The 18405-nt window shown below is 36.1% G+C and overlaps 2 protein-coding genes across 2 annotated transcripts in view; one reads left to right on the top strand and one right to left on the bottom strand.

Moving 5' to 3' along the window:
• LOC118742778 (cAMP-dependent protein kinase type II regulatory subunit-like) overlaps nt 1–18405 on the top strand; it is a gene marked incomplete at its 3' end in the record, with an annotated part of 395139 nt that overhangs the window by 6522 nt on the left and 370212 nt on the right. Inside the window, 1 exon segment of the mRNA XM_036475114.1 lies at nt 1303–1744.
• On the bottom strand, nt 14267–15092 carry LOC118742777 (zinc finger BED domain-containing protein 1-like). Its single transcript, XM_036475113.1, has 2 exons — nt 14842–15092; nt 14267–14782 (listed from the first exon to the last, which is right to left on the bottom strand). The coding sequence occupies exons 1-2, from the start codon at nt 15030–15032 to the stop codon at nt 14323–14325; spliced, it is 651 nt and encodes a 216-aa protein (XP_036331006.1). The 5' UTR covers nt 15033–15092; the 3' UTR covers nt 14267–14322.

Here is an 18405-nt window from a genome sequence, read left to right as displayed (position 1 = left end):
GGCTTTAGGCCAAGAACAAAACAAGCGTTGAATATTCTCTAGCGAAAATGCAAGTTAGCATCCCTAATGTGGAAGAATTCTCTGAACATAAAAATTTCATTGTGTTCATTTATTCTTCTTCCCAAACGGCCCAAATTCGGTGTTGTTTCATTTGGACTCTGCAACCATTTGTCGACTTTGAGCCGAGAACAAAACAAGCTTCGACTACTTCTCTGTCGATAACTGAAGCGAACTATCCGTGTCATTATAATTTTAGTTCGTCTTTGCTTCTTTTTTGGTACTCCTCGCTCCCGAGGATAGAGAAAGAGATCTTGCTTTGCCTAGAATATGTAGTTCCTTCAAATGCTTACTTCATCGAGCTCTATTTTTGAATTCTTTGCCGAGCCGAAAGTAGACGCACACAATAATTATTATTCTTCGCTTAGCAAAGTACTTCATAATTTTATAGCTATAGTTGCCAAATATGTACATTGTGGAGACTTTTTGTGAGTTGCCTAGATGCATACATCTATACGTTCTTTTGTCCTACTTCAGACTTCCTTTGCCTCTATCTCTCTCTCTCTCTCTCTCTAACCTATGAAAGCCCCACCGACGGCAGTGGTATTGATGGATTAGCTATAGAAAAAATAAGGGAAGTGTAGTTGTTTTTAGAAGGGTCTCATTTGTACTAAAAGATTAACAATAGAACAAAAAACTTGAACTTTTTATTTGTTGGAGTTATTTTCCTTTCATGGAAGTATTTATTTGCAGTATTTGTGAATAACTTATACCACTTTAAGCATTTTTCATACAAAACAAAAAAAAACGTGTAAAATTCGTACGGTAGGCCACAAAGGAAGTGAAAATTTTTCAAAGTGTGACTGTAACAGTAAATTTTATCGAGATAACTAACTACATATGTATTTCGTAAAAAGTTAAAAAAAAAATTAATGCATAAGCATGTGCAAATATTAATGACACTAAAAAGTCAACAGGGCCAGTAAAACAAACAAGTTTCTTAATTTAATGCGCAAACAAAAGCACTAAAAAGAAAATAAGCAAGCAAAAGAAAAACTTAAAAAGTAACAAAAAACACAATTAACACAGCTTAGTGTACACAACAACGATGTTCAAACAAAATAAAAAGCGCAAATTTTCGCAATAAATAAGTACATTAAGTCGCAAAATCACAGTGAAAGTAAAAGTGATTCTCCTTGCCGACCGTTTCGAAGTTTTATCAATCGATCGCTTAGTATTTTTGTCATTTATTTGCTGGCGCATAAAGTTTTTACTTTAGTAAATTTAATTTTATTTCTTTTCTAGTGATAGCTACTTAAAAGTGTTACCAGCTGTACAAAGAATATTGCAAAAAAATTCAAAGTGGGAAAAATCGCAACAAAAAAAAAAATTATATAAGCTCACAGAATTTAAAACTTAATGAAATCTATCACAATCAAATTTTTATATCTAATTTACTTGGCTGTGTGAGCATATCAATATACATATGTATTTGTAAGTAGTAATCGTATGTATTAATAACTTCGAGTTGGTAACAGAGGAATTTAACGAATCAGCTAACAGTTAAAAACACATACCAAATTGTGTAGTGAAAAAGTGTGGCAACAGTGTACATCAATTGTGTGTTGTGTAGCAGGAGCGAGAAAAAACGCTTTCAACTTCGCACTTTAAACGCAGGAGATTGAGTTTTCAACTCTGGTGGGGAGCAGTAGTAGCTTTTATAACAACAGCGTCCAGTTATAAACAGGTAAGTCGAAATGAGTGGTATTTAGTCTGTCTTTTCCTTTTTGGTTGTTGTTGTTTCCGACAGAGGGTGGGTGTATGATGTATGTATTTTGGAGCGAATTTCCGCCATGACACTGAAGATGGCACAACCGAAACCGGTTTGTCTCCAAACCAAATTGGAAAAGGGATGACGGAAATTCGTTCCAAAATGCATCATAATCTTTCCTTTATTTGAACAACCATCCGGGCTCCTCATCGTTCATCTTAATCCTAAAATTCTTTTTTTGACACATTCACGAAGTTTCCCGAATAATAAAAGTTCCCGTGGCCAGAGAGACGGATAAGCCCTCCTCGTAACTACATATGTATCTGCGCACTTTTGACAAAACAACCGCTGTAAGTTGAAAATTAGAGTAAATTTTAAGCAACTTCCATTTAAAAATTTATTATTTTTATTTAAATTTCATTCAGATAGCATCTTGAACTACTCCTATTAATGACTGAACATAAAAATTTCAATCGACAACTCAATAAATTACAGCTTTGAAGAGAAAATTACCTCACTCGAGAGAAGTTGGTTTGTCAAAAGTCCACAGATAATTTCAATAAAAAATATTTATTGTGATTTTCTTTAGAGCTGGATTCTAAGCTTTAAGATACAGCTTGTATTTGAGGTTATTAGCTTTAGTAGGGGAAGGGGGGGGTGGGGCATTGTACCCCAGAGAGAAGATGAGAATCAATTCGCCATTTTCTAAGCCGACATCGGAAATGAAACTATCGGACATCTTCAAATCCATCTCTTAAAGAGATAAGCTTCTGGCTTTCTTTGAAAAAGTGAAGTGAGTGCAATTCGAAAATTTAGTGATTTATTTAATTTCCCGCGCAGTAAATTTAAATGCAATACTGCTTCCTCCAAGTGCCAATAATTATGCTTTAAAATTTTGAGCAAGCTGCGCCATTTTATTTGTGTTTGGCAGCCATTCAAAGCAAACCATCTCTAAGAATTTTAACTAAAATGAAAAAAGGGAATTTCGTGTGCTGATTAAGCATTAGTTTTTACGTAAAAAATCCATTACCGAAACCAAACACTCTGGGAATGCTGCACCATCAATTTCAATGGTTAAACGGGGTTTCCTGAGTTCCGTTGAGGTCGTACCAGCACAAGTGACTACGAAAGTTCAGGTCGCCCAAAAGACGTCGCGTCCCCACGCGCCAGAAATCGTCCATAAAATCTATGGAATGATATTAGACCATCGAAGAATATTGGACCATCGAAGAACGGAAGTGTGAAGTGACTGAGGCTGTAAGCATCTCAATTAAGTGGGTTCATCACCTTTTACATGAATATTTGGAAATAAAAAAGCTATCAGCGCAATGGGTGCCGCGCTCACTCACACTCGACGGTAAACGCATCTGTTTGACTACTTCAAATGAGTATTTGGCGATGTTCAGTTGCAATCCGAACGAGTTTTTGCCCCGTTTCGTAACCACTGACAAAACATGGATCCACCACAATACCCCATATACCAAGAAGTGCACCAAAGAAGCCCAAAAAGGGTCTGTCGACCGGGCAATTCGCAGCTATTCTTCTGAAACGACCGCGCTTGGCCAATAAAAAAGTGCTGTTCCATCAAGACAATGCACGGATGTACACTTCTGTAGTCACCTAAGAAAAAATCCATCAATTGGGCTGCGAACTGTTACGCCATCCACCATATTCACCATACTTAGCCCCCCAGCGCTTATTTCCTGTCTCCAAACCCGTCGGCAACGTATTTAAAGTCGCTGCTGCAGTGAGTGGGCTGTGTTTAGACACGGGAGCACTGGATGCTTAGCTGACTCTAAGATCAGCCACTATACCTTCGAATTCGTTCCTGATAACACAGATAATTGGGCGGTTCGACTGCATTCAATCAGCGCTTCATTTACTCACATAAGTACCCTCAAGTGATCAGTGGGGTGTGAAGTTTAAAGGAATCCTCGTTGGAGGGATCTTCTGTTGGGAACTCTTCATCAGTCTAGAATTTTTGCTTTCAGAACACTGCAGCATTTTCCAGACAAAGCAAACGGTTGGCTATATAACTATAAGATAACGGTAAGCCAATCGGAAGTTAGGTCCTTGTGCGCTCAAAAACAGTTCTCTTACGGTCGCACTGGTTATCTTCTACTTGCAAGGCTAGACCTAAAAGTACAAATGATATAGTAGGAACCTGCATGGCCTCACCGGAACAGGATAGGAGAAACGTATTTTTGACCCCCATGTATTCTCAGAAACTGTAATTTTGGGTGGTATTTTGGTAGGACATGGTCCGATTGCAATTCCGGTCAAAATAGTGGCTTTTTCCTCTATCCTCTTCACACAAATACTGAGAAGTGGATACTGAAATTAAAACAATGTTAAAGAAAATGCGCCACCACCTAGTGGTTTGTTTATAGTCTTTGTTGAGAATATCCTTACAGTATCATGTAAGTAACGATTTTACGAACTACTATACGTAACTAACAAAAAAGTAAGAAGAGAAGAGTTGAAGGTGAAAGAGTAGTTGTACTTAGGCGCTACGCAATGTTAAACTCGGAAACATATACATAATCTAAAATATATACATACATAAAAAACTTGCACACATATTTACATACATAAGTAAGTACATATCCACTATGGCTATCATGATCAGAGTTAAAAGCTTATGCTCTGGTTTTCTTTCAAGAAGCGTGTCTGTACCGTAAAGTTACTGCCGTTTTATGTGCCACCCAGCAGTTTTTCTTTTTTATATGCCTGCGTTACGTACTTTATTCATTCTCTTTCACAACTGCTGCTCCGCTTTAGATACGCATACACATTAGAGCGTACCAGAAAAAAAGGTCGCCGTACATCCCTGAGTCTGAAAGTATGTTGGCAGGGCAATTCAATTTTTATTTTTTGTTTTCTAAACGTAGGGAACGACTTTTTAAATTATTTTGTCATATCTTCGGCACTTATAGTTGGATCGTAAACTATAATATATCGATGTTATTGGCGCAAGGAGACAATTTAGTACTTACCCACCAGATTTATTTGGCTAAAAAATCGCAGCAAGGCAAACAAGAAGATGTTGAAAAATGAGCTGAACATTGCCGACGGCAAATTATAATTTACGAGCCTGCAGCTAAACACCGTAAATGTTTTAAGCACTCATACTATATTGTGCAGCATTTATTTAAAAGTAGTTTGTATGTGTGTATCCATACTTTTCCACTTACGCATTCAGCTGCTCTGCTAAACACCTTCCTGACATTTCCCAAAGGAGTTGGGGCGCTGACACTCAGCTGATAGCTTTTTGGTAGTTTACGGAGATACATGAATGCATATATGTACATACATATGTATGTACTTACATCTGTATATATTTAGCTTAATTGAGCTTTGCGTTGTCAGTTGTCAGATTAACGTATTGTTCATTGCCCGTTGTTTAGCGCGTTGGAGTTTTGGGAATCGAGCGGAATTTTCGTTTCGAATCTATAGGGATTTATTTGTATCTGTATTTGGTATCGATTAGAGATGGACGCGGGATATCGGGACGCGCGCAGTACTAATTTAAATTTATCGGAGTGAGACGGAAATAAAATTATTTCTCCCGATAAAATGTGAAACTTCCAGCAATTCATTAAAATCTACCTTAAAAACGTTATATGCCATAAGCACTGATTAATAAGACAAAATCTAACGGAAAGCAGAATAGAATACTTAACTAGAATATTCACTCTAAAATGCCCAACCCTCGAATGGCGGGGTCGCCTTTCATGTGGATTGGGCAGAGCACACTTAAATCCCAGTCGTCGGGCATGCGTTCATCTGACCATATTCAGCATAAGAGTTGATGCATGCACCTTATCAACTCCTCGTCACCGTACTTGAATAGTTCAGCTGACAGGCTGTCAGCTCCAGTAGTTTTGTTGTTTTTCAGCCGCGTTATTGCTATTCGTATTCATCGACTGGGGGCTCGAGTTCTTCCTCTCCACAACTTTCCGTGCAGCTACCATTCAGTAACGTGGAAAAGTGTTCCCTCCATAATTTAAGTACGTTCTGAACAGCGGTGACTAGGTCGCCATTATTGTTCTTACAGGAGTACGCCCTGGTCTCGAAACCTTCCGTAAGTCGCCTCAGGTAAAATTTTCGGGCATTCTTACTGTCGGCCAGCATTTCAAGCTCTTCGCACTCACGTATTTCGGCCTCTCTCTTCTTATTGCGGCAAATACGTCTCGCTTCCCTCTTCAGATCCCTACAGCGGTCCCACATAGCGCGCGTTGCGCTCGATCGCAGCGTGGCCCTTTAGGCGGCATCTTTTTTCTCTGCAGCTTCCTGACACTCCTCATCGTACCAGTTGTTCTTTCGGGCTCGCTGAAATCCGACTACTACTTCGGCGGCGGTACTTAATGAGCGGGAAATGTGGTTCCACTGCTCGCATATGTCGGTTTGTTGAAGAGTGCTCTCTGAGAGCAGGTGTGAGAGTCGAGTAGCGAATGCATTGGCTGTCTGTTGTGATTGCAGCTTTTCGACGTTAAGCTTTCCTTGCATATTCGGGCGCACATTTTTTGCTGCACAGAGGCGGGTGCGTATCTTGGCTGCACCCAAGTCGATGTTTGGGCCTCAGAGTGTATATACGTTCAAAATACTGGAAGCATGCCTTCCATATATCACAACATGGTAGATTTGGTTTCTCGTTTTTCGATCCGGAGACAGCTTTTTATGCTTGAATCTAGTACTGCATACTACCATGTTTTGGGCCCGGCGAAATAGATCAGCCTCAGTCCGTTGTCGCACGTTTCGTCGTGGAGGCTGAATTTTCCGACGGTGGTTCCAAAGATCCCTTCCCTGCCCACCCTGGCATTGATGTCGCCAAGTACGATTTTGATATCGTGGCGGGGGCAGCGATCGTACGAGCGAGAAGAGATCCTGGGATACCTCATCCTTCTCTTCCGTCGAGGCGTGGGCGCAGATGAGCGAGATGTTTAAGAATCTCGCTTTGATGCGGATTATGGCTAGACGCTCATCCACCGGGGTGAAAGACAGTACTCGGCGACGGAGTCTCTCTCCCACCACAAATCCAACTCCGAATTTGCGCTCCTTTACATGGCAGCTGTAGTAGACGTCGCAAGGCCCCAGTCATTGCTTGCCTTGCCCCGTCCAATGCATTCCTTGGATGGCGGTGATGTCAGCTTTTATCCTTACCAGGACATCAACCAGCCGGGCAGAGGCACCTTCCCCATTAAGGGTCTGGACATTCCAGGTGCATGCCCTCAAATAGTAGTCCTTTAAACGTTTGCCGTGGCCGTCATCATAAGGAGGGTCTCATCCGAGGCATTGTTTTGCTTCTTCACTGGAAAGGGTTTTTACGTGGCGGGTCCCAAACCCAGCGCACAACCCATTGCTGGGACGGGGGTGGTTTCGCAACCAAATACACGTTTATATAGCGAGCCGCTTGCTCCAAGCAGACACCCGCTTGCAGCCGCACCTACTGGTGAACAGACGCTGCAGACTTCAGTGAGCCCTTAAACGGAATAAGTCGGAGTGGCCCCACCGAAGTTGCCTCGCTTTCTGCCGTGACCCAAGGCTCCACTCGGATTGTTTATCGCATTTCGCAAATGTGTTGCTCACGTTGCCCAGAGTGCGCGAACGAGGACGCAAGAGTCGAGATTGAGTATAGCCGTGCAACTGTAACTGCATACACAGCACAGCGACTATACCCCATTGCACTCTTACTCACTTATTTAATTGTATTTTTGGAATAAACAAAGTTCTTTTTCTTTCTATCAATAAACTGTTTTTGATAAAAATAGTATTAATAAGCAAGGGGGAAATAAGGACAAATTTGTTTTATTTCCAACCTTTGTTGGAACTCAGATTTTGGTACTATTTCCCATTTGTTGTTAAGTTGACAGCTTCTGCTTTGATTAATGAGTTTTGTTTTCAATAAAGCTATTTCATATGCTGAATTATTGCTTAGAAATTGCTAAGGTTTTTAGTCAATTGGGCGTGAAACCGTGACTTTATTTAATAATTTAACTTTTTGTAAGGAGCGCGTGACTTTTCTTTACATAGAGTACTGATATATTATGCACTTTTTATGACAAAATCGTGCTAAATGTTAAAAACTGAAAAGGCCGTCAAATGGGAAATATTTGTAAATGAAACACTGGATAATCATGCCTGGCAAGATGGAGCAAATATTCCCGTTCGATAACCAATTATGGTTGAATAACAAACTGTGGGTAATCAATTTTTCAAAAAATAAAAAATAAAATAAAAATATGCAATCCGATTAACTCATAATGATCGCGGGGTCCCAGTGGACTTCAGATTGACTATGCGGCTATTTATTTTATATTACGAAACTCTGCATGAGATTTAAGCTGATATGTATACGGAATGAAATGCAATAAACTGTTAGAGTTTAAATTATTGCCTTCTTACTTTTATCGCTTCCTCGCCGTTATCGATTAACATCGCAGGTACTACGTACTATAATTCTCACTTACCTTCAGTAACTTTTTACTTACTACTATATTTAAGTTTTTTCATTTGAAACGAAATTAAAATTCATCCCACAGCTATAACTGCCATAACTGTGAAAAATTATTGCCGACCCTGAAACACTAAACTTTCAACTGAAAGTTACTCAATATGTAGTAGGTATGTTTAGTAGGTATGTATAAATAGCAATGAAACACACTTACTTTACTGCATTTTTTCATGAACTCCACAACTTTTGCTTAGAAATGAGTTTGACGTTTGTCTCGCAGTGAAATATGTACATATACATATCGAGCCCTAACCGCCAAAATAACGTAAGCGACATTTTTTTCAAAATTTTCTTTTTGATGCAGAAATATTTCTAGGGCATCTAGATGCATTTCTGCATCAAAAAGAAAATTTTGAAAAAAATGTCGCTTACGTTATTTTGGCGGTTAGGGCTCGATATATGTATGTACACAGATTTATACTTTACACAATACTGGCGGTTGTCGCAATATCATGGAGAATCTCCATTTCTTACAGTCAGCAAAATATTAGCACATTTATGCGAGTGGATTTGGTATGTATAGATACATACATACATGTATGTACATATGTCCGTATATATATGCACGTACATATATATGTATGTAAGTATGCTCATGCATATGTATGCACCTCTTCTAATGGTGCTGCTTGCGGTTTAATCCGTAGCCTAAAGGTTGGGCGGCGTATCAGCAGCAAAATTAATGAGTCGTCCATTGCAAATGAGTGGAAAATATGTGATGCTACCTAACCGGCGTACTACCTACGGGTATATTTAAGCCGCATACGAAGCAAATCGACCGTTAGGCATATGTATGTATGTATGTATGTATAATAAACCCAAAGGTACAGCAACAGTGAAAATAGCAAACATTAACTGCAAACAAATGATCGAATGCTTCGGCGACTTTATGAAGTACTACTTACACACTCGTAAATAGGAATTTGGGTACCTTTGTATGTATGTGTGTGTTATGCTTTACTAATTTGTGCACACGGGTATGAGCATGTTTAACAAATGTTTTGGTACATATAACCGCATTTGTGTTGCTCGCACGCGCTGTTAAACGCCTATTTGTAGGCAAATGAAATTTGCATAATCTGTAGCGCTTTTTTGCACCTCCCGTTCGATAACTGTTGGTTATAGGGAATTTACATGATTCAAATTTCACAAGCGATTTCATTGAAAGTGATTAGTTGAAAGGCCGTTTACATCAGGCGATTGTTGCTTTCAACTAAAAGTTGCCTGAAAAATCGCGTCATGTAAATTCTTTATTAGTTTACATTTTCATATTTTAAAAAATTAACGGGGATATCTACATACATACTGCATATGTATGAGGAAAAAAATTTCATCCTAGAAAACGGGGCACCCCCTCAGTTTTTTCCTTTTGGTATTTGAACTATCTAGACCAACTGTCAGTTTTCTACTGTAACCAATACAGGGTGATCAATGACATTGAAATGCGCTACTGTATCGCTGTGAAACTTGCAAAAATATTCGCGATTTTTATAAAAAGGTACTGTTGTCATGACAACTGAGCCTTGTGATAATTTTTTTGATAATTATAATTTGAAATGTTTTTAGGTTACTTAACCAATTGTTTGATTAACATTTGTACACAATATTTCTAGAGTGAAATGTATACTTAGAAACGTAAGGTTTGGTGCCAGCACCTCTTTCGGCAAGAGGAAAAATGTTGGAAGGTGCCCCAAGCCCTATCTTGGAAATTTTTTTTTGGACCACTCAAATATGTACATATTTCATTTAAATATTCACAATCTGTCTTATCTTGAGTTTCGCAAAAATCAAAAAATCTCCCAAAAATTTTTCATCTGCCCATAGCAAATACATGGAAACGAAAAATTAAAGCGATCCGGTTCGGGAAAATAAAACTCATGATAAGGCTGAATATTTTTTAAGTAAATTTTACTTTTTTATTTTTATAAAATGTTGTTCATGCTATAACTGAAACCATGATAAAAACAAGCTGCAAACTGTATACAAAATTTTGGGAATTCAAAAAATTTGCATCAAAATTTCGAACGTAAATTTATTTATAATTAATTTATATGTACCAGTACATATAGTACATATACATATGTATTACGCATCTGGTACAATTTTATTGTAATTCGATGGTTAAAACAGAGGATTTCCGCAACCTAAAATTTAAATTTAAATGTAATTATTCTTCGATATACATACATAATTCGGATTATATTCGCTGATTAATACTCTTAGGTGAAGTGAATCTAGGAAAATGTATGCATCTGTGTGTTATAAAAAATATGTAAATATATAAAAAAATGTCATTATGTTGTAATACAACAAAAGCAGGCTACGGCAGATACTGGCGATGAAGTTGAAAAGAATGGAGTGTGGAAATAACTACGCGGAGCCATGGAGAATTTAATAAATAGTACTCGTATTAAAAGCCCGCGGCATGGGAGTGCGAATCGGATGAATTGGAGATTAATTTTATGTTAAAAACTTAAAATGTAATCATTCGGGGAGAAAATTGAAATATTTTCGCGCCGCTAGAAAGGTGAGCACACTCATATGTACATACATATGTAGGTATTTATTTATGTATATATATAAGCACATAAATTTGTGAAGCACATAAGCAGGGCGCAAGTAAGCACAAGTTCAGCCTGGCATAGAGAAAAGGGAAAGGACTGAACAAATTTTGGGGGTGCCTGTGTTGGGAAAGATGTTCGCTTGCCGCTAAAAGGGAAATAAACGAGTAGTTACAAACATACATACACATGTTGGTCTAAAGCGCCACAATAGTAGTAAATATGTACATATATTTGTATGTAAAATAAGCTGCTAAAAGGGGAGGATAAACTACGTATGTCACGTATGTACATAGCTTTGTACCGCATGACAAAAATTTAGCGGAAAAAAGCGGCACCCAAAAGGGTGTCAAGGTAGGATAAGCGTATTGCAAAAGCATTACAATAATCACACTTTGTGGCAAAAGTAGACAACAACAACAATAACAAAATTTAAAAAAGTACGATCACAACAACAAAAGCGATGCAGTCAGCATAACAGCAGGACGCCGAAAGTCAACCGGCGCTTTGAAATTTGTGCCGTGAGTAAATATCCTTGTTACATTTCAAAAAGGAGGCGTAACACGACAACAATAATAAAAACGGATTTACATATGTTGAGATGCAAAAGGCAGCCAGCCGCAAGCAAAGCAACAGCGCGAAGGGTGGACAGCATCATTACTGTCGTTACATAGATATTTACATACATATGTACATTAGACTGCATCACCAAAGAAAGTTGCGGTTTATCCGCCAGGATTACAAAATTTATTATATTTTAAGACGTTCGCCAAAATATTTGGGAAAAATATTAAGATTTAAGTTAGCTGGGCCGATTTTAAAATACCTCCAAAAATGGAGTTTTTATGAATAAAAAGTTTCCTAAAGAACTTTTTGAAAAAAGTCCCCTCAGATGACAAAACAGATTAAGCTTAAAAAATCTGCATAAAAATATTTAAAAATCTTTTCAACGGAATCGTAAGAATGATATTTTCGATGCTGTTTTTTTACTTTTTTCAAAGATTGATTTACGAAAAACTTGAATAACTGGGCCAAAACTATTCTGATTTAGGCCTATGGGACTGTTTTTACTTCTGTCCAAACAAAATGTCATTCGTATTCCAATTTAATTTTTTAAATACCAACACATCTTAATTCAACTTTGAATGACGTTCGTTCATCCTACCTTTCTCTTTCATCCTTTGAATGTCTTTATTAGCAAAGAAATAAAAAGGGTGAGAAAATACCTTTCCACCGACACCTCTTAAGTCTAAATCAGAAGACTTTAGGCTCAGTTATTCAAGTTTTTCTTATACCAATCTTTGAAAAAAGTTAAAAAACAGCATCAAAAATCTCATCATTACGATTCCGTTCAAATTTTTTTTAAATATTTTTATGCAAATTTTTTAAGCTTAACCCGTTTTGTCATTTTAGGGGATTTAAAAAAAAAAAATAAAAATTTAAGAAACTATTTTTATTCATAAAAAACTCCATTTTTGGAGGTATTTTGAAATTGGTCCAGCTCACTTAAATCTTAATATTTTTTCGAAATATTTTGGTGGACGTCTTAAAATATAATAGATTTTATAATTCCAATGGAAACATAGTACCGATTTTTTTTTGTATGGGGAGTGATGCAGTCTAATGTACATAGATACATACATATGTACTAGAGCTCGGGCTATTCGGTTAATCGATTAACCGAATTATTCGAATCTGACTGAAGTCGACTACTGTTAATCGGTTAGCAATATTCGAGTAGTCGAAGGCTGTCGACTATTCGGATAACCGTTCACTTTAGATTATTCGGTTAACCGTTCATTTTCGGTTAATCGAATATTTTAAGTTCGAGTTTTTTTTGCATTTACAGATACATATACATATGTATATGAAAAGTCTTGTTACATTCGTAGTACATATATAAGATTGCATGTGCCAAATTAAGGCAAAATTTTTTTGCAAGAAATGTGCAGCAAAATACTGGAGGAAATAAAATTAAATTCTATCCCATATTAATTATTACCAAATCTTTGGTATCAATGTTAAGGGCTATATTATAAGACACATTTTTTGGATAGTTTTTTTTGCATACACCGTTATTTTGTGCCATATAGACCCCCATAAGGCAATACGTTTCTGAATACACATTGTGAATTGCCAAAATATGTTATTTCCATATTTAAGAATCATTTATTTCCAAATTAAAGGATGAAATACAACATAAATGTAAATAGTATATATGGATACCATAGTTTTTTAAACACATCGTTATTAAAAACCTTAAAATCCTATATTAACTTCTTTTAAGAAACGTCTGTTTTGGCACAAAAATGTGAGAAGGTGTACATTTTGTGGCAGTAGGCAGCTTCTTCGTTGAGAGACAATGTTTCCACCAATAGAAAATGTTCGTTGAAGCTGAAGTTGCTGGAATACATAGATAACGCTTGGCTAACTTGAAAATATTAGGATACATTTCGCTATGAGTTTTCCACCATGTTATTGGATCAATATTATGACCAAGTTGTGGTTCTGCAATATATAAATCTAGCTGAGACGTCACGTCATTGGGCAACGTGTCATCGTCAAACAAAAAGTCCAAATCCGTGGATTCTACTTTGGGCTCTGCCACATTTGTTGATTTCTCTTTTTCTAAATAGCTTCTTACAAAGTCATGAATTTTGGTTTTTGTTTCAACATCTTCGTCATACAAATTTTTATATCGTGGATCCAAAAATGTTGCTACAAGAGAAGCAGGAATGTCATCGCAACTGTTTCCAATGTTAAATCTTTTAAAAAAAGATCTTCTGGCATATTCTTTAAATATTTTTTCATTTATTCCATCAGTAGAAGATGCTGACATATGATTTTGAGTAAACCGATTTATTATAGGACGGACCAAAGACATCGTTACACTTTTTGCGCTACATAACACTGTTGTAGCTTTATCAAATGGATTTATAACCCTCACCAGAGTCGCCAATTCGTTCCATTCTCTTTCAGTAAATTCAAGTTTAAGTGCATCGCATGATTTGGTGACTGCTCTATCTCCTAAAACTAAGCAGATTGCACTGCGGTTTAAAATTATACTTTCGCACATGTATAATTTCGTGTTCCAACGAATCTCGCAAGATTGAACTAGCCGATTTTCTTTAATTCCCAACTGTACTTGGCGAATTGAAAGAGCATTTTTGGCTACGCTTGAGCGATGAAAATACGAAGACACATTTTTGGCTTTCTTGCATATTTCAGTAAACTGTGGAACGGCTCCAATTGCATCCTTAACAACCAACTGCAGAAGATGAGCGTTGCACTTAACACTATCAGGTATATTTAATAGTTTCTGTGCCGCAGCATTCATAACTGCTGCACTATCGTGAGTTATTGATTGAACCTTATTTGAAATATTCCAATCATTTAAAACTGATTCGACAGTGGAAGCAATATTATCTGCATTTGGTCTTCCTGGAAGAACAAAAAATATTTAAGTAAAAGTAGATTTTCTATGGGTTTACATTAATACCTTCCAACTGCTTGTTACAAAGCGTAGCAGTGCACAAGTCGTATTTTGAGTTAAAATACTGAGCTTCTACTGATATATAAGAATCCAGCGTTCGAGAAGACCATTCATCCACAGAAATTGAAACACTTGATGCCTCCGCCAATTCATTGCATATATTGTCTTTGACGGATTTATATAATAGCTTCAAGCGAGAATGAATGCTTCTAACGCAGGGAACTTTGTAGCCGGGTTCTATCACTTTCATAAAATCTCTGAAGCCATCGGAAGACACAATTGAAAGCGGTAGCATGTTGGTTGAAATCAAACGTGCAACTGCTCGTGAAATTTCTTCTTGACGTTCGTGTGTAACGACGGCTGTGTCACCTTCTAGCCTCTTCTTCTTGGATTTGTTGGGCCTATCGCTTGAAATTTCACTGTGGAAAGCTTCGGCTGAATGTGCGCTAATTATTGAAATGTTATTGCGAAATATTTTAGAGACGATGGCTAAAGCAATACCTACCTCTCGTTTTCGCGATTTTTGTTATGGATTTTTGTTAAATGGTTGTTCAGTGAGGATGTGGAGGAGTTGTAGCACAAAACTGCACCACATATGGAACATGTTACTTCCTTTTCGTCCTCTGATTTTTCGAAAAAATCCCAAACCCAGCTCCTTTTGCGTCCGCTCATTTTTGTATCTGAATATACATACATATGTGTGCATGTATATATTTAAAAAATTTTTTTTTCATTTGTCAAAGAAATTTCAATGAAAGTTCGGTTACTGAAATTCGATTTGCTACAATGCTCGAGTAGTCGAAGCAAAGCAACTATTCGAATAATCGAAGGCGGGCGACTATTCGAATACCATTAACCGACTAATAAGCATGCGAACGGTTACGAATCGAATAATCGGTTAACCGATTAGTCGAATAGTCGGATAATTTTACGAGCCCTAATATGTACTCGTATATTCGTCAAAAGAAAATCATTCAGTTAGCAGTGGAAACTGCAGAAAGGAAATCAATAAAAATTGGAAAAGGTAGCAGGAAAAAAAGATGTACCTACTTACATATTTGCCAGCTAAAATCGTGCCCCAAATAAAATACCTTTCATCAAGAATTCAAAATTAAATTTTATGTGTTTGTGGCAGAGCGAAGAACTCGTTGTTATTTTGTTATGCGATTATATTTGAATTCGCATTTATTGGTTTTCTAAAACAAAACAAAGTAAAAAATTAAATAAAGCTAGATTAACTAAAAAAAAATTTCAAAGTTAAAAAAGTTGTAAATATGTATTTAAGTAAGTTTATTTAAAAACGAAAAAATAAAATTAATTTTGATGAGCTTCTTTGGCCTAATTGGTGAAGAGTGCAAGTAAAACAAACGTTTGGCCTAAGAAGCTAATCAAAATTAACAAAATATACGACGAAAATTGGCCAGAAAATATGATATTGTATTAAATAAAATTAGTTTCATAATATATAATAAACATTTTTTAATTGAATCGCATAAAGAACAAAAATACTATTAATTTAATTTAATAATGAAAATAATAATGAATAATAATGAAAAAAATAAGGCAAAATTAAAATATTAATCTAAATTTAGTAAAAACTGTACCAATTTAGTAAAAGATAACACAAAAATACATAAATTTTAATGAAATAACAAAAAAATTAATTTTAATTCAAAATTAAAAAAACTTAAATAACATTAAATTCAACTTAGTAGAAATGAAATGAAGTGAAAATAAATTAAATTTAATAAAAAATAACAAACAATAAACTATAAATAACTAAACCCGAACTCCAACCTCCCGCGCAAAAATCCCACATCTGGCACCGCAATTCTGCATGTCTTCAGATGCAGGAGCGGCTACTAAAGTCTCAAGGCGTCCCCCGACGCCCGTCTGCTCGTTTGCAGCGGAGTACGAATTACACGTATCTCGCAACTGCTTCCCACTTGTCTGCACTGGAGATTATTACCCCAATTACGTTGTTCGGGGTTATGTCTCCGTATCTTTCTTCCAACATTCTGCGCGAAGTCAAGAAGTGCTCGTAAGTGAAGAGTGTATGGTATACGTTTTCTTCGAGGTTTCCACAGTAGTGATAGAACGTTGAGTCTACCTTGCCCATTCTATGAAGATATTCCCGGAAGTAACCATGACCGGTGAGGAATTGTGGAATAATATAAAAATAGATTAGAATAAAATGAAATACAATAAAATGAAATAAAATAAAATAAAATAAAATAAAATAAAATAAAATTAAATTAAATTAAATCAAATTATATAAAGTAAAAAAATAACAAAAAAATTAAAATAATATAAAAAAATGAAATAAAATAATGTAAAAAAAAACAAAATTAAATAAAATTGAAAAAAAAATAAAATTTAGCTAAAAATAATAAATTAATTAAATTAAATCTATTAAACAAATAAAAAATGGAATGAAATTCAAATGTTTTAATAATAAAACATACAAGAAAAATAATATGAATTTAGTAGAAAATGATATTTAATAAAATGAAGTAAAAAGTAATTTTATTGAAAATAATTTAACAAAAAATTATAATATTATTTAATAAAAGAAATAAAAATTAGATATTTAATATAAAATTAAAAATATTAATTGAAAAAATAAAAAAATATTCGTACTACTTAAGACCAACCTTCCGCGAAGGTGTTTGAAAATATTTTAACTTTAATATTCCTAGAAACCTCACAAATTTTTTCTTTCGATTTCACTCGCTAAACCCACACTAAAGGTTTCGGTGGCCCTATATACTGCCAAAAGAATGCTAGGCAACAGAAGGAGATTGAAGCCAAAGATTGCACACTGCATGTACACGACTATAGTCTGACCCATATTTTCGTATGGAGCGCTGGTCTGGTGCCCAGCTCTGAAAGTACTCAATGCCAGTCGCGATGTTGGTATTAGTGGAAGAGGAAGGCTTTCTCTGAGTTAGAAAGAGCAGGTGGAACAGGACTTGGCTTTGATTGGAATTTCCAATTGACGCCAGTTGGCACAGAAGAGAAATGACTGTAGTGCTTTTTTGGACTCTACCAAAATCGCTTAGGGAGTTGCATCGCCTAAACGCAAAAAAAATACCTTCTTAGGGTCTCTTCTGTGTTGAGGTACTTTTTTATTCAATGAGACCTTCAAAATGGCTTTCGAAAGTAATTTTTTTTTTGTCCTAAAAACTGCAGATAATGAACTAAAAAAAAAAATGTTAAGTGAGAGGACTACGCATAACAAAGAAAATATAGACTCGGCACTCTTCTCAACTTTTTTGGACTGGTAGGGGTTGGGAAGCGCAGAGGTAACAATAGACCCTTAGTTCGGCATGCACATCTCATACTGATAACCATTTATCTATTTTCTAAACTTAGAATATTTTGTTTTCTCGCTAGAAGAAACGAGGTTTCTGTAAAAATTCAAGTCAAGAGTATTCGGTGGGGGAAAATTTTTTGCTTATTTTTAATGAAGTTAAATTTGTGGCGGTGCAGCCAAATCTACTTTCTAATACACTTACTACATACACTATAAATTAAGCTGTGCCCTTCGTGAGCTCGATTTCGAACGTACATACATATGTCTACATAGTTTACACACATACATATGTACATACAGATAAATACCGCAGACGGCGGACGATGCTGGGCTTTTCCGGATGTTGGACTACCGAATTAAATTAGAAGACCGGAGGCAAATCGGACGGATGAATGTTTAATCTCCAAACCAAATAGGAGGAGAAAAAAGTTGAAAGAAACAAGAAAATTTAAGTGCAGATAGAGAATATTTCATACATATAAAGCTGCTCGCATTAAATTAAGTCTACATACGAACATATATTTACATACATACATACATATGTTCAGTATGTATAAGTACATTCCCTACAAGACAGCTGAGTATCATATGAGTACTCATATTATCATTACTCCTAATCACAAAAGTGCTTATCAAAGTCCTCATTTTCGTTCAGGCCATGGGAAAAAATTGAGTACTTTCCCCTCAATGTTGTCATCAGAAAGTCCTCAGTACTAATAGTCAAACTACTCATTTATGCCGTACTACAAAAAC

The sequence above is a fragment of the Rhagoletis pomonella genome, unplaced genomic scaffold (assembly GCF_013731165.1).
Source record: "Rhagoletis pomonella isolate Grant_MI unplaced genomic scaffold, Rhpom_1.0 Rhpom_scaffold_00007, whole genome shotgun sequence".
NCBI lineage: Eukaryota > Metazoa > Arthropoda > Insecta > Diptera > Tephritidae > Rhagoletis > Rhagoletis pomonella.
Note: the sequence above shows the minus strand (reverse complement) of the source record. Positions and strands in the feature narration are given on the sequence as shown.